This window comes from Eretmochelys imbricata, chromosome 3 (genome assembly GCF_965152235.1).
Source record: "Eretmochelys imbricata isolate rEreImb1 chromosome 3, rEreImb1.hap1, whole genome shotgun sequence".
Lineage (NCBI taxonomy): Eukaryota > Metazoa > Chordata > Testudines > Cheloniidae > Eretmochelys > Eretmochelys imbricata.
The window spans coordinates 16,509,511-16,526,650 of record NC_135574.1 but is presented as its reverse complement, the minus strand read 5'-3'; the positions used below and the strand labels follow the sequence as shown (position 1 = coordinate 16,526,650).

Here is a 17,140-nt window from a genome sequence, read left to right as displayed (position 1 = left end):
CCACTCTGGAAGAAGCAGTGATAGCATAATGGTCCGTAAGTGTATATATGGACAACCATGTGACCATCCTACAAAACGTCCAATATGGAAACGTCATTGAGGAATGCTAGTGACATTGCCTGTCTTCTCGTTGAACGTGCCTGTATCTGCTAAGGAGGCATAGCCGACACTATCTCATATGTAGTCTTGATACAAGACGTTATTGATCTGGAGATGGTCTGCGCAGAGACCACTTGTCCCTTCATGCAGTTCACATATAATACAAACAGATGAGGCGAAGCATGGAACTGTTCAGTCCTGTCCAGATACAAAGCTAGACAGCATCTAACGTCTAACACGTGGAGACATTGCTCCTCTGGGGAGGAATGCAGCTTGGGGAAAAATACAGGAAAAAACACCTCCTGGTTTAAATGAAGTTGAGAGATTACCTTGGATACACACTTCTGGTGTGGCCAGAGCATCACCTTGTCTCCGAACGACTACATGTGAGGAGGCTCCACCGTCAGGGTCTGCAACTCACCCACCCTCCTGCCAGAGATAATGGCTATCAAGAATGCTGTTTTCCGAGACAGTAGCGGCAGCGGACAGTAAGCCAGGGGCTCAAACAGAGGCCCCATTAGAGCTGCTACAACCATGTTCAGGTCCCACAAGAAAACCAGCTCTTGGACTGGAGGATGTGGGCAGAAAAGTCCTTTCAAAAAATCTCATCACTGTAGTATTGGAGAAAACTGATTTTCCTTGGATAAGTGGATGAAGCGCTAATATTGCTGCCAAGTGCACTCTCAGAGAACTGACTGCTAAACCTGCTCCCTGAAGGTACAGCAGATACTCCAATATGTCCTGGATGGAAGTCTCCACCAGATGGGCCCCACAGAACAAAGACCACACGGAAAACCTCTTCCATTTAACCAAGTACGATATTTTAGTGGAAGGCTTCCTACCGTTAAGTAGGACCTGTTGGACAGCCTCCGAGCAGCACTTTCCCCTTGTTCACCCATGCAGCAGCCACACCGTAAGGTGCAGGGATGTATCACTGGATGCAGGATCCAGCCCCAGTCCTGTGTGAGGAGGTAAGGAAGGAGACGAAGCAGCATAGGAGGGTAAACTGACAGAGTGAGGAGGTCCAAGAACCAGCACTGTCTCAGCCATGTTGGCTCAATCCGCCCTGAGCTTGGCAATGACTGGGACATGAGGAAATGTGTACAGAAGAATCGACTGCCATCTGCAGTGGAAAGCATCAGAGAAGGAGCCCAGACTAGCCCCTTCCAAGAGCAGAATAGATAAAACTTCCTGTTTTCACTCACCATGAAGAAGTCAATCATGGGGATAACCCACACTGCAAAAACCATCCGAAAGACCTCCACCCTCAAGGACCATTTGTGGCTCAGGGAGAAAAACCTGCTGAGATGATATGCAAGGCGGTTCTTCACCCTCGCTAAGTGGTAGCTATCAGGGTGATGTCTTTTTAGATGCAGAACTGCCACAGGTTGACTGCCTCCAGGCAAAGTGATTTGGAGTGGGCTCCCTACTCTTTTTTCGCATAGTACATCACAGTGGTATTGTTGGTGACGATGTGAACTACTGAATGCCTGATATGGTCCCAGAAGGCACAACATACGTTGTGGATGGCCCAAAGAACCAGCACAATGACGTAGAGCAAGGCCTCCTGTTCCGACCAGAAGCCCTACCCCCTCAACGAGTCCAGATGCACCCCCGAACCCATAAGGAATATGTTGGTAACCAATGACTTGTCTGGAGAGGACCAAGCACAGTGGACCCCTTGGCACACATTGCATGGGGACTCTCACTAGTGCAAGGACTCCAGAACTGATGGAGGAAGGAAAACAAACCCCTCCAGAGAATGCAATGCAGAGTGGTAAACTGTCCTGAGCCACATTTGAAGACGACAAAGACGTAACCTGCAAGCAGCCATGTGGCCCAACAGGCTCAGACATACGTGGACTGTCATGGACAGTTCTGACTGCAGACTGAGACAGCTGTCAAATTACCTGGAAGTGATCACTCAGCAGAAATGCCATTGACCTCGTGGAATCTAAGAGGGCCCCAGTAAACTCTATATGTTGACTGGGAGCTAAGATTGATTTCACAGTGTTTAGAATTAATCCCAAACAGTTGCGTAAACAGTGTGGTGTCAACATAGCTGAGCACCTCCTCTCTGGACCTGCCCTTCAGCAGTTAGTCATTGAGGTAGGGGAAGATATGGATTCCCTTCCACCTGAGGTATGCCATGACCACCACCATGCATTTGGTGAAGACTTGGGGAGCAGAAGAGAAGCCAAACAGGAGAACAATTTATTGAAAGTGGCAGTCTCCTACCATGAAGCAAAGAATCTTCCTGTGACTTGGTCAAATGACCACACAAAAGTATGAGTTTTGAAGGTCCAAAGCAGTGAACCAGTCATTCTGAGACAACGCAGGGAGGACAGAGTGACCATGTGGAACCTCACATATTTGATTAATTTGTTGAATCAGCAGGATGGGCCTCATCCCACCCTTGGATTTTGGTACCAGGAAATACTGGGAGTAGAACTCATGACCCTGGTGTTCTCATGGAACTTCCTCCACCACTCGCAACACTAGTAGAGAGCTGACCTACTCAAAGGGCAGTGTCTTGTGAGAGGGGTCCCTGAAGAAAAATAGGAAAAGGGTGGTGAGGGGGCATAGAGAGTAACTGGATGGCGTCGTGTCATCTGACACTGCCTAGGACTCAGCTATCAGAGGTCATCGAGACCCAGGCACTGTAAAAGCGGGCCAGCCTGTCCCCAAACTAACGGGGGGACAATGAGGGAGGAAGAATAACGGGAACAGTGCTCTAGACCAAACAGTGAAAATGGGTGTTTAGCTGGCACTGAGGGAGGGCACACAGACCAGCCAGGCCCTGAACCAGAATGCTTCCTCTTAAAAGACTTGTCCCTCTTTCTGGGGTAGTCTCACTGTCTCGATGGAAGGGCTGCAGAAAAGGATGCTGTGTCCCATAATGTCATAGTATATACCACCCCCAAAGACCTTAAAGTAGCTCTCAAATCCTTAAAAGGAATGCAGGGTTTCATCAATCTTGTCTGAAAATGGACTCAAAAGGCAACTCCCCAATAGCTTGCTGGACATCCAGAGAGAGTCGCAAGTTTTGGAGCCAGGAAGCCTTCCGCATAGTAATTGCCAAGGCCATTGCCCTGACCCAAGTGTCAGCAATATCAAGGGCAGGCTGCAGAGACATTTTGGCCACCAAGCAGCCCTCATAAAAATGCTCGAAATGCCTCATAAGAAGCCCCAAGCAATTGTTCTTCAAATCTGGTTATAACCGACTAATTAAGAAAGTCATACTTGGCCAGCAAAGCTTGCTGGTTCGCGATCCTCAGCAGTAGTGAAGAGGTGGTATTTATCTTTCTGCCTAAAAGGTCCGGGTGCTTAGTCACTCTCTCCTTGAGGGTGGATTTGAACCAGCCCTTCCAGACTCTGTCATTCACCGCCATGACCACCAGGGAGTTCGGGGCCAGGTGGCCTCATATCCCTCAACAGGCACAAAATAGTGCTTCTCGAAGTGTCAGACTACCGGCGGTACCAAGGCCAGCATACCCCAAACAGCTCTCACAGGCTTGAGAAGCACATTGTTAAGTGGAAGGGCACCCTCCCAGGGACAGAGGGCTGGAGAATGTCAATGAGTTTATGGGTATTCTCCTGGAGAAACTCCACTTGAATACCAAGACACATGGCAATAGGGAGTAAAAGGTCCTGGTATGCCTTGAAGTCCTTTGGATGGAAGCACCACCTCGTTCAGTGACGATGACAAGGCTGCTAGCTGAGCCATAGATAGGATCTGCTCCTGAGGCAGCGTCTCCAGGCAGAAAAACTCTGGTGGCTTCAGAGGAAGGGGAAACGTGGGCATCTGGACTTGCGACTGATCTTCAGCCACCAATACCACACAAGCAGGCAACCTCTGTTTTGACATCCCTCGACCTGCACCACTTCCCGCAGTTCCCATTGGCTTGGAACAGCAAACCACGGCCACAAGGAGCTGAGGGGCTCCATGCCTGCAGACGCTCCAGGTAAACAAAACGTCCCGGCCCGCCAGCAGCTTACCCTGATGGGCTGGAAGTCAAAGTTTGCCAACCCCTGAAACATAGGGTCGGCTTATGAAAGGGTCACACAGTTTTTGCCATTTTTACCAATCCATATTGGGGGGCAGGGTCAGCTGATAAACAAATGGGCTAATGAACGAGTATATACGGTAGATTCCTTTCTCTTCCCCATGGAAACTTCTAAATTCAGAACACAGCCCACCATCTATCCACCAATCTATACAGATTGGTACAGACAAGTTTTTCCAGCATTTACATCCGATTTTCCCCTCAGTGAAAGAGCCAGCACGAGCCTCCAGTGCTTTAAGACAAGAAGAGAAGAGAACTCAGTCCAAGCCCACCAATCGTGTTTGATAGGTTAAGGCTGGTCTGATGCAAATCTTAAGTACATCTGCAAAGAGCAGCCTACAAAACACACACATAGCCATGTAGCAAAATTATCATTTCTAGAATTCAATTAATTGCCTTTGTTCCACTTATGAGAATTTCCTGACGACCTTAAACTAGAAGTTTGACCTTAAACTCTGTCACTTAATAAACAATGCTCAGCCTCAGACTTCCTATGTGACACTGAGCAAGTCACTTTACCTCTCTGTGCCCCAGTTCTTCATTTGTACAAACAGGGATAACAGTATATCCCTATTTCAAAAAAGGGGGGTTGTGAGGCTAAATAAATTAAAGATTATGAGGCACTCAGATACTATGATGATGGGGGCCATATAAATTCCCTAGGTAAGAGCAAAATGCCGTAAGTTGTGAACTAGGTGGAAAAAAAGAAAAGCAAGCAGTTTTGGACTAACTAAAGTCTTTAGGCTCAATATATCTCGCAGAAAATCAATGGTCTATGATTAAGCCCCTTTGTTGTCAGTTCAAACCAATTTTTACAGGAAAATTCCCATGTTTTACAAAAAGTATTAATTCAGTTTTTTTCTGATTTTCACCCCCCTTTTGTATCAAACATATTAAAAAAACTTGTTTTATTAGGAAAATACAGTACATTGCAGGATATATGTAGTACGATAATACGTTAGTCTGTGTGTATATGCAAAGATGCCTCTTGCATTAAGGCTATGTATAAGTCTAGAAGATACACACAACAAACAGGCACGCATGCAAGCTCTGAAGTGCGTGCGAATCTGAACGTACTGATGAATCTCACACCCACCACATACACATTTCAATTTGTTCAAATATGTGACACATTAAAATGGGAAGAAAACAAATATTTGTCTCAGAATATATTTCAGAACACAAGGAAGTATTCGAAAGTTTTAAAAAAATAAAAAAAGGAGAAAAGGATGAAGTTGAGTTTACATGATGCAAATAGTGTGGCTCGATTATTAAATGTAAATATTTATAAACTAAAAGTTTTAAGTCTACAACAGTAAATTGTTTATTCAAATGAAAAGTTTTATTTGGGGATTTGAGATGTATGGTTTTCTTAAACTCAGAAGTGGAATTGTGTTTTGAGTTCTGTTTTAGTTCTGCAGCAAACCACACTGATGAACGGAATTCAAAACACTGATCTACTGAATACTTTTCCCCCTCTTTCCTTCCACCAAAATAAACCCTAATATTTACCCAGAAAAATAATTAAGTTTAATCAATTGCACTGATTTTCACCTGTTTTGTTGTGGTAATAAACACCGATAAATTCCCGGGAAAAAATAAATAAAAACCGAAAACAAAGGGCCCTACCTATGACATACAGGAGGTCAGAATAGACGATCTAATGTCCCTTCACACCTTAAACCATGAAAAAAAATCAGTTAGACACATACTCTCCATGTGTGCAGTCATACAGATGTCATCATGAAAAATTCCAATTGGAATTATAAGATTCCTGTGTTCCTCTGGTCACTGAAGAAAGCTCCTTTACTGTAAATTCCTCTGTGTCCCAAGATAGATTTTTAATAAAATAATTAGGGAATTCCTCTGGGGATTCTTTTTGCTACTGGATATATTAAAAATCTTTGTAGCAAATAGGAATATAAAAATAAGAAATTTTTATACCAGGCCGAGAAGGCACCTTATTTTTTAAAAAGTGTTTGCTCTAGTATTTAACATTAACAGAATACAGTATCTCTGGTCCAGCATGTTCATAAAAAGTCCTCTTGATCCCAGACTTCCTGTTTCAAGCCCTGGGTAAATTCAATTTTCTATTTTTAAAGAAGAGATTTACGGAGGAGACATTACATTTGAAAACACTTCTCAGCTAAGACTTCTTCTTTGTACTCACTAACAGCATGTTCTTCGTCATATTTAATAAGATACCATCAATGAAGGTTTAGTTAAAATGCCACAAAATACAGCTTTGTCTCACCAAGACACTTATTTTAAACAAAGGAAAATGCTAGTAAACTTCCAGATCACAAAATGAGGGAAGAAATGTTACCATGTCTCTAGAAATATCAATAAATATCCTTCAGACAGATATCGCAGTTCAGTATAATTCTTAAGTGTGCAAATATATTGCAAAGAAAGTGAATTAACCCAATGCAAAATAAAATACAAAGAAACCTAACAAATATTTTTTAGAACAAACATCCCAGAGCCCCAGATATCTAACACAAAAACACTTCCTAGGACTACACTGAGAACAGTGTTTTGACTGCTAAGTGAATTAAACCAAATGTTTAAGCTGGAATGACTCCACAACTACATAAAAAGAAAAGGAGTACTTGTGGCACCTTAGAGACTTATGCTCAAATAAATTGGTTAGTCTCCAAGGTGCCACAAGTACTCCTTTTCTTTTTGCGGATACAGACTAACACGGCTGCTACTCTGAAACACAACTACATAGTTAATCACTCCTGACACTCCCTAATGTGAAAGTTTTTAAATATTTCATTCCAAGAGCACTGAGATAAAGAAATAAATGAGTTTACCGTTTCCAAAGGCATATTTGCTTGAACACACCCAATGTTTGTTTTTTTGTTTTGAGGCAGGAAGAAAAATGCTGTACCGAGCAAAGTTCATGTATTAACCTGAAAAGGTTCCTGGCTCAGTTCTAAGTTTGTAAAGGCAGCTGCATGCACCTGTGCAGGAAAAAAAAATTTCTCTTCTCCAACATAGTTCTGCTGCAGATTTGTCCTCCAGAGTGAGCTACTAGAGCGAAATGGCACATACCAGAGATACACTCAAAAAGGTAGTATGTTTATATAGCCAAAGTATCGCCTCCATCTGTTCAATAAACTTGTCTACCTTAACTCACAGAAACTGCTAATAAATCCATCTGTTGCTCCTCCCTCAGACGACTGCCTTGAGCAAATGATCAAACTAGTTCTACTACTAACATATGAAAATTAGCAATCATTTAATTCAGAGATTAATATAAGTAAAATCTGAGGCTCTTTTGCTTTGCTATATTTTAAGTATTGGGCAACTCTTTCTATAGTCAAAAGATTTTTTGAAAAATAATATTCTTGCTGCTTGACCAGACAAGTGCACAATAAACTAATCAAATCTCAGGAATTTCCAGATTCTGGAAGGAACCCCAAATAAAATAAAATATTATATATAAATAATTTGTCAAATTTTTAACCTACTATTGTTATAAGTAACACCTGAAAGAAACTGGAGAATAAAGATCCCCCCAAATCCTCCCCCCCCCCCATTTTCTGCATGTACCATATTGTTAAATGCATGGTGTCACTTCTGTCCCTGTACAATACGTTTCCATGGGTGCGTAGGTAGGTCTTCCACAACACAACTAGGTGTTTTTAAATAGGAAAATATGATTCTAAAACCAAAAAAATGGACAGGGGTACATTTATTATTTGATTTAAAAACAGAACATACAAAACCTATCAGAGTTCAAGTTGAGTGTCTCAAAGGAATTTAGAGAGTTCTCAATTTTAAATAACTATCATGAAAAAAAGGCATGTCTGGAGTAAACAGTAGACCCAATGGTCAGGAAAAACAAAACCAAGTAACAATATACTGCTTAAGAATGTCCAAATAAGAGGTTCCTAACATTTTTTGAAGTTGGAAAGCCATGTGCCTCTAAAGGAATTACGCAATATCATACACAAACAAAAGTGCAGCCTGTGTCAACAAGCCGTATATAAACCCTTTGTAGGATATTTAAAGAATTATGGAGCTGCACCTTATTACATGTGATTAAAGACAAAAGGAGGTGAAGTGTACCTGAAGATCACTTTCACTGCACTTTGTGGAATACATCACTACTCCATAATGAATGAGAAACAAAAGATTTCTTTTAAAATCTACAGCTAAAACGTTTAGTAACTCCTACCTATCGTGTTTAAGTAAACTTGTGTACTGGATAGCAACACATTATTCAGCCACCCATACTCTTCTTTAGTTCTAAGATCACTAAGATTCCCACATTATTTCAGTTCTCTTTTTAACACCCAGCATTTGCAATACCTCACAAGCTCCAAAATGTGTTTCCTGGATCAAATTGCCCTTTTTCGTCAGACAAACATTTTTGCCTGTATCTGTTTTTTATGGTGGTACTGCATGCAACACTGGCACACAGATTTACTATCTTATTACACTATGCAGGCTCCGTAGGCAGCCCAGCTTCCCCCAACAGGGTCAGCTGATGATCCTGTGCTCTCTTCCTCATACACAAAATAATGTTATTACATGGAAACAACCCAGCAACACAAGCACGCAGTGTCAGGGAAGTGTGGCCAAAACAGGAGTCAAACCTGCAGGGAGTGACTATTACCAGCTGGCACTCTAGTGGCCAGGCATCACTGAGCTCACCTGGACTTCTGCCCTTCTTCAGGATGTTTACCTGCATATATAAGTATTGTGCAGGTGCAAGAGGAAAACTGTGACTGTGCTAGGAGCAACAGAGATCCTTTCATAATTGCCGACAGCATATGCAAGGGCACTCTCCGTGTCATCATCACTGTACCATCCATGAAATACACTTTCAACATTTTTTTTCTCTGTATGCATTGACATTTGAAATTAACATAATTTTTCACTTCCTTGTTTGTGCAATACTGTCACTGATCTTATAACTCTGCAAATAGGATGTGTCAGCTAACCTGTGCTCTCTTTACTACAGCTTTAATAGCAGAGAGCCATCTATTAGTCTAGATCTCACACAAACCTAGTATTCTGTGAGATTAATGAGTTTAAATACCCCACAAAAATATTAACAATCCAAATGCTACTCCCCACTAGACTAACCAGATTAGTTTACCAGAATTCCTTTGGGGTTCTAAATGACCCTAAATAAGATTAAACCCACTTAAAAACTATAAAAATACCGCTCTTTGACAAAGACCAAAAATAGTAATTACGTTTATTTGCACCAAGCAATATTTTCCAAACACAGGTGCACAAAGTTGGGCACCGAAATCAGTTAAATGATTTTCATAGATACTGAACAAGTCCCAATATCACTTTTTCAGGCCACTTGTTTAAGCTTTGACGAAAAGCTGTAATTAGTTAGAAAGAATTTGGGCTATGGTAGATTTAGCGACACATTTGTGCCCCTCCTATCTCATAACAGACCACAGAAGGAAAACACATGATCTGTTTCAGCTGTGATGCTGATACAACCAGGATCTGGGGCATCCAACACATCAAGGAGCTATACACCATAATCCTCTGATTGACATTTTGATTGTCCTTCAGGCAGGCAAGAAGCCTGGCAGCAGCTGTGAATTGTCCTTGGCTTCCAGGCAAGAGGATTATTTCCCTATTTGACATGATTAATAAGGGACAGACAAGTACACTGACAAAATTGGTAACAGCCAGCAAGTCTGGACCAATTTTTCCCCCCATCTTTTTCCAGATGTTTTGATGCAGATGAGGGTTTTTGGTAAATTATGTATAATTTGTCTAAAAGCAGTAAGCATTTGAAAATGTACTGAAAAGCTGTCTGGTTTTATCAGAGCTTCTTTACAAAGCTCGACAGCCTCTCGTTACTGTATATTAGAACATCTTATACAACAAGGGCAAGCGATTGGGTGAGGGGGTTATATACAGCTCTTGTCTTCAAATCCTAATCCATCCTAGGTCAGTAATGGCAGAGTTACTATACAATACCTGTACAGTGAGTTATATGACTGGCTCCATCCAACGTATATGCACTGAAAAAATCATAAGTGGTCCATATAAAGCATCAAATAAAGCTCCCAAAACAGCAGAATTTACTCTTTCTTCAAGGATAGGTTTATTGTTCAAAATCTAAACAATCCAATACAAATCTACACAGCTAAGCCAGGTCCTCTTACCTAGCCCCTACAAAGGGCATGTCTACATTTACCATGAATCGACTCTGCAGTGATTGATCCACCAGGGGTCGATTTAGTAGATCTAGTGAAGACCCGCTAAATCGATCACAGATTGCTCGCCAGTCAACTCCGGTACTTCACCAGAACGAGAGGCATAAGGTAAGTCCAGAGGAGAGTTTCTCCCGTTGACCCAGCGTGGTGTAGATACCGCAATAAGTCGACCTAAGCTACGTCAACTCCAACTACATTATTCACCTAGCTGGAGTTGTATAACTTAGGTTGACTTAACCCTGTAGTGTAGACCTGGCCTAAGTCTCTTCCTCATAAGGTCGCCACCCCTGCCCACACAACAGGCACCTTTAGGTCTTCTACCTACTTGGTATACGGACAGTCCTTTTCTCTGACCATAGGTTTGAGTCTGGGTCTCTTGCAGGTGCCTTCCTGCTCCCTGCAGGTCTCACTAACAAACTGAACTGTTGGCTGGCTTTCTTATCTGATGACCAGATGACCTATAGTCTATCACCTCTTCTTTAGCCTCAAACCCATTATCCATCACATGGGATGTAGCAAATTAGTCACAATTTGGACTAAGGCCAGCTCCCTTAAAGGGCCATCCCACTTTGTGAGGCAGTACCTTTGTTGGTAACCTCCACAAGGAGACGAAGGGGTGTATGGGCCACGAAGACTAAAATTCCCCTTCTAATCATTATGGAGAAATAGTCCCCTCCAGGGGAGACACAGAATAGTGAAGTTTGTGTAGCCTGTGCCAATACACTCTGTGAATAAATGGAAGAATTCATGAAAGCAGCCTTACTGATTGCCCGAGAAACTGAGCATTTATCTATCTATAACACTCAGGCAAAATATCTCCATACACCACCTAAAAACAGTAAACTGGGTTGGAAGGAATTCCTCCATCAACTTCCCTCCCACTTTGTCAAATACCCAAGGTCTCCAAACAGTGAAACCGTATCACTGAAGCCCATTCCTAATTCAGAACACTAATTCTATCTACACAGGCACCAGCATGAAGTTATATACATAAATATATAGAACTAAGCAGACAAATACTAATTTGATTTCAAAAATCTGTTTCTAGTCCAACAAAATCCAGCTGAGAGATTATTCAGTGTCCTAAAGCAGCCATATCAAATGTTTCATCACAGAGGTACAGTGAACATATTCGGAACAAAAACTCCATCCACAAACCAAATGAAAACACCTATTTAAAGCCAAACCACACATACACACACACAAAGTAGTAAAAAAAATGAATCTGTTGATGTAACCATAGACCCAAACCAACCCTAGTCACCTCTGCTTTGCAGTTAGTAAGAAAGATGGTATTGTGGTTTAGCCACAAGACCAGTCAGACACCTGGTTTCTATTCCTATCTCTGCCACTGTCTTCCTGTATGTCATTAGAGAAGTCACTCAGATACCTCATATATATAACGATTGTAATAGTTTCACACCACCTCTATAGGAAGGAATAAAAAAACTCACTAATGTTTACTAAGTGCTGTAAATTCAAAGAATTGTATTATATAATAAAAACAAATCTCTGTAAGGTATCCATCTGTACTTACAGAAAATATGTTGGGCCAAAGTGATATTGCAAACTGGAATTATAGCAGCTCATTGTGTTTGTTGTAGTTTTTTGCATTTTCCTTTATCTCTCAATAAAAAAAAAAACAGGAGGAAAAAAAATAAAAGACCACTACTAAATAACTAGATTATCTCAAGAGGAATATTTTGAAAATTCCTCTCAGCATAAAGTGTGGAATTGCCAATCATTTTGCTATTTCAACAACAAATCAAAATAGAAAAATTTACCAAAGTTTAAGATATTTAATGAACTTAAACACTAGACTAGTTTCCTGTTAAATTTTAAGACACCAAAACATAGTGATCGGCATATTACAAGTCTGCACCGAGTTCTGTTTTTTAAAGAAACTAAATATAAATTATACTTCACAAGACAGTAAGAAAAGAATCTTGTCTAAACTCTCTTATCATAATTTCTAAAACTGGAAAGATTAAACCAAAGAATCCTACAGAGACAGTCAAAAATCAGAAAGCACAACATGAAGTGTCACTTCTCAGCAAGGAATGCTCTGATCTGAACCAGGCAAGTAAACAGCTAGCAGATTAGGCAATCTTCAAATTTCAAAAGTGCATTAGGAACCAACATACATTAAAGATCAAGACCACTACATGGAATATAAGTGATGTAATGTACCATATTGGAACAGTTGAGTGTTTGACACTGGAGGTACAAAGTACTTTGTAAGAAGCAAGCAAAAACCATTTGTGACTCAGGCTAAAATTAGGCATTCCTCTTTTCCCCTCAAGGCTAAAAATAAAAGTAAAGCTTCTTTTTAAAAAATTTCACAGTAATATATTTATGTTTTATTTAATTACATTGTCACAGCAATGCTCCAAGTACAAACAACAGAAAATGGGCACAATTGGAAAAAGAAATATACAGATGTAAAATTGCTGAAGTGAAAGTGAATAGACAGCACCATTATTACTTTTAACTTTATTCTGAAACATGAAAAGCATTTTTAAAAAACACTGAAGAATTAGATCAGTAAAAAAATCCACGTAAAATGTCCACAAAAATTTATCTTGATACCAATGTAAATGCTATGCAATTTCAATTAATATATTATTTAAATAATAAATGAGCAGCAATGTGATGGTAGCAATAGACTGAAATTAACACAAGTCACTTACCTTAACAAAATTGTCAGGGAACATGCCCCTTTTTCCATTTAGCTCCCCTTCTAACCATCCTTCCTCTTCTAGTTTTTTCACATTTCTGATGATTTCTCCAACTCGAATTGTTAACTCATCATCATGTATGGCATCATAGTCATACTCCACGATATAGTCAACTGAGAGAAGGAAGAAAAGAAAGAGTCAATGCTTAACTCAGACATGTGGAAATATTAAATGTCTAATTGTATGTACTGCATTAAGTGTTTTATACATAAGAGGGACCTCACAATAAAGAGTTCTTTTGACCTATTTTTTTTTAAGTAAACAAGGAGCCAGTTTTTCAGAACCTCACTTCAAACGTTGTACATCTGATTTTGTACACACTCATATGAATGTTCAATTGCCTCCTATGCACATAGATTTTATTATGTGTCTGAAAATAACAGTGCATGTACAGTTCTATTTGCAAAATTGACACTTCTTTGAAAGTTTGGTTCAAGAAATGTTAATCACAGATTTGCACCAAAAACAAAACACACACTATTAAGTTTAAAGTTTGCATAATGTGCATGGAGAAAACAGATTTAACTTGGACACAGCAAAGTTTAGTCATGGGAACCCTGGCAATATATCTGCATACATCTGTTGCACAAAAACAATGAGAATTGCATAGAGCCAACTTGTATCTTGTTTGGTAATAAACAGGCTATTATTTTTTGCCTAGAAATTCTGTTTTATATCTGATGATTCCGTTAAACTACACAAATCACCACCTCATTCACTCATGTCCATTAAGACAGCCTTTCCATTGCCAAGCAGAGTGTTTATACCACTGTGACAGGTTGTCCAACTGTAAGGGGACACCTGATGTACTGGGATACCACTGAGCCTGCCTGGGCCCCCTTTACCCTGTCTTGCTGAGCCAGTCTCTTAAACCTCCTCTAGCACACACAAAGGCAGGGCCACACCCAGCTGCAGAAAGACACGGACACTGAGATCAGCTCTGGGAAGATTCAGCTTAAGGGATTTGCTCCAGTACTTGGGTGCCCACCTCCCTTGGAACGCAGACCCAAAAGGTATATTGTCTTGCGCTGTATAGAAAAATCTGCACAGCGCAAGCTCATAAAAATTCACCCTGTCCCTCAATGTGAAGAGAGATATGCACAGCTTCTTACCTCTCCCCTTCCTCCCCCACCCCAAAGATATGGATTGCACAAACAGGGTTATGTTATAAAAAAGAAATGTTTATTAATTACAAAAGACAGATTTTAAGTGAATATAGGGGATAGCAAAGAGAACAAAGCAGATTACTAAGCAAATAAAACAAAACACGCAAACTAAGCTTGATTCACTAAAGAAACAGGTTACAAAATGTAATTTCAAAAAGAAAAGGAGTACTTGTGGCACCTTAGAGACTAACCAATTTATTTGAGCATGAGCTTTCGTGAGCTACAGCTCACTTCATCAGATGCATACCGTGGAAACTGCAGCAGACTTTATATATACACATTATTATTTATTCTCTGTGTATATATAAAGTCTGCTGCAGTTTCCACGGTATGCATCTGATGAAGTGAGCTGTAGCTCACGAAAGCTCATGCTCAAATAAATTGGTTAGTCTCTAAGGTGCCACAAGTACTCCTTTTCTTTTTGCGAATACAGACTAACACGGCTGTTACTCTGAAAAATGTAATTTCTCACCCAAGATCTTGAATTAGGCAGGATGCAGAATTTCTGTAGCTTACAGTTCCAGTTATCTCTTCTTACAGTCTGGACCCCTGTCTCAGTCTGGACTCACTCCTGCCTTTCCCCTCAGGTACTTTCAGCAGTCTTTCTTCTTGGATAGGCAATGGAGGAGAGTCCAGATTAACCCCCTCCCCAGCCTTAAAAGGGATTTACCTAAGGCAGGAAGCCTTTGATAGATCCCCATCCCTCTACAGAGGAAAAGTACTGGCAGGGTCCAAGGCAGTATTTTGCATCAGGTGACATCATCACCTGACCTTGTGGTATCAGAGTAGCATCCCAGGAAACTCCTCAGAAAAGTATGAGATTAGTATCTTCAGAGTTCTGCTGTCCTCCTTAAATGCTTCATTCAGGATGATTGCTTACTGTCTGATGGGCGTTTTCCCAAGTGTACACACAGGTGTAATTGTTACATAGTCAATATTCCTAACTTCAGATACAGAAATGATACATGCATACAAACTGGATAATCACATTCAATAAATCATAACCTTTCCAACAATATCTTACATGAGTCACCTTGCATAAAGTATATCTTAGTTATGCCATATTTGTATCATAACCATATTTCTATGAAGAATATGGGGTGTAACATCACCCACTCCAGCCTCAGTGTCCTCCACAGTTCAAGATACACATGCAGAAAGGGAGTGGGGGTGAGGGAGAGAGAGACAGATTAATAAATTGAGATGGTGGAACTGTAAAGAACCATAAACTTTCCATTTCATCCTCTCCACGCCTAATCTGTGGCTTCACACTGGGATCTTCTTCCATCAGTGTATCTTTAACTGATTAACAATGATAGGAAAATGTATGTGTGCGCCACCTAGATACCAGTACCTGGAATTTCTTCTACGATGAGTTCATAATTCCTACCTAAAAATACTGCTAGCAGAAGTGCTTCTACACCCATTAGTGATTGTAGAGTTTACCCTTTCCTGCCTGTAGGTTAAATCACAGAAAACCTAGTTAAAAACAGAATTACACACTGGTGTCAGGAATACACCACAGAGCACAGAATGATCTTCCTTCACAACTACATCTAACAATTCAAGAACCAGATGCAGGTGGACTCTTTAAACATAAAAATTTAAGCACTTTTTAATACCTTGAATTCTCGTTAAAAAAAACAAAATCGGTTCATTTCACCAAAATGAACTATGATTATCATCATAGTAACATGCCCCTGACTCAAGCTTTGGCCCTCCCTGTCCCCATACATTTTTTAAAAATCTTTTTGGTAGCAATCACACCATCACATACTACAATAAGGATGAATCTCCCAGTTGAACAAACATGGAAAGCTAGCAAGCATACAACAAGATCCCCATATCACTTTGGTTCCGTTATCCAAATTCCCGACCCCTCAGACTTTCCTTAGGCTTTGTCTACACTGGCAACTGAACGACAAAACTTTTGTCTTTCACAGGTGTTTCCACCCTGCCCCACCCGAAAGACACAAGTTTTGCCTTGACAGGTGCCAGTGTGAACAGCGCTTTGTCAACGCAAACGCCGCTCGTTGTAGGTGGAAGTTTTTTGTCAGCAGGAGACCCAACAAACAGCAGCTACACTGCGTAACTTTTACCGGCAGGGCTGTGACAACACAGCTGTGTCGCTAAAAGCTGTGTAGTGTAGACAAAGCCATCGTTTAAGAATTCGAAGCAGGTAATCATTTCAATACACAACCAATATCTAACAATTTTGAAAGCCACACTGCTATCCTTCGGAGAAGTTTCCTATGGATTTGTGCCAGAAATGCGTCATTTCTTTTACACCATTTAGGTGAGTTTGCCAAAACCAAAAACAAGCTGTGAGACAACTTTGACCTTGAGGGAAAGTGTCTAGACTTCCCACTCACCCACCTCAGTCTGCGCAGACAAAAGGCCACAAATAAATACCAAAGTTTTTGGATTTACAGCTCAAAACTGTGCATCTAAATACCTAATTATGTGTACATAAACAGAACTGAGGTATTGGGTGTGAGCAGGAGGTACTCACCATTTTTGAAACAAAAAAAAAATCAGTCCACTTTTATTTAGGTGCCTAGATTTAAACATTCAAGTTTGAAAATTTTAGCCATAGCATTCAGTAGAATGAGAAGGAGTACTTGTGGCACCTTAGAGACTAACCAATTTATTTGAGCATAAGCTTTCGTGAGCTACAGCTCAGTTCATTGGATGCATTTGATGAAGTGAGCTGTAGCTAACGAAAGCTTATGCTCAAATAAATTGGTTAGTCTCTAAGGTGCCACAAGTACTCCTTTTCCTTTTGCAAATACAGACTAACATGGCTACTACTCTGAAACCAGTAGAATGAGAGACTCTCCCACCTTTGTCAGCACTGCTGAGAA

The 17,140-nt window shown here is 40.6% G+C and overlaps 1 protein-coding gene across 1 annotated transcript in view; it reads right to left on the bottom strand.

The window, feature by feature from the left end:
• The window catches only part of CD2AP (CD2 associated protein), a 157,182-nt gene that overhangs the window by 108,040 nt on the left and 32,002 nt on the right, over positions 1-17,140 (bottom strand). Inside the window, exon 2 of the mRNA XM_077811530.1 lies at positions 13,063-13,223. Coding sequence (XP_077667656.1) covers positions 13,063-13,223 — 161 coding nt within the window. The remainder of the gene's footprint in view (positions 1-13,062; positions 13,224-17,140) is intronic.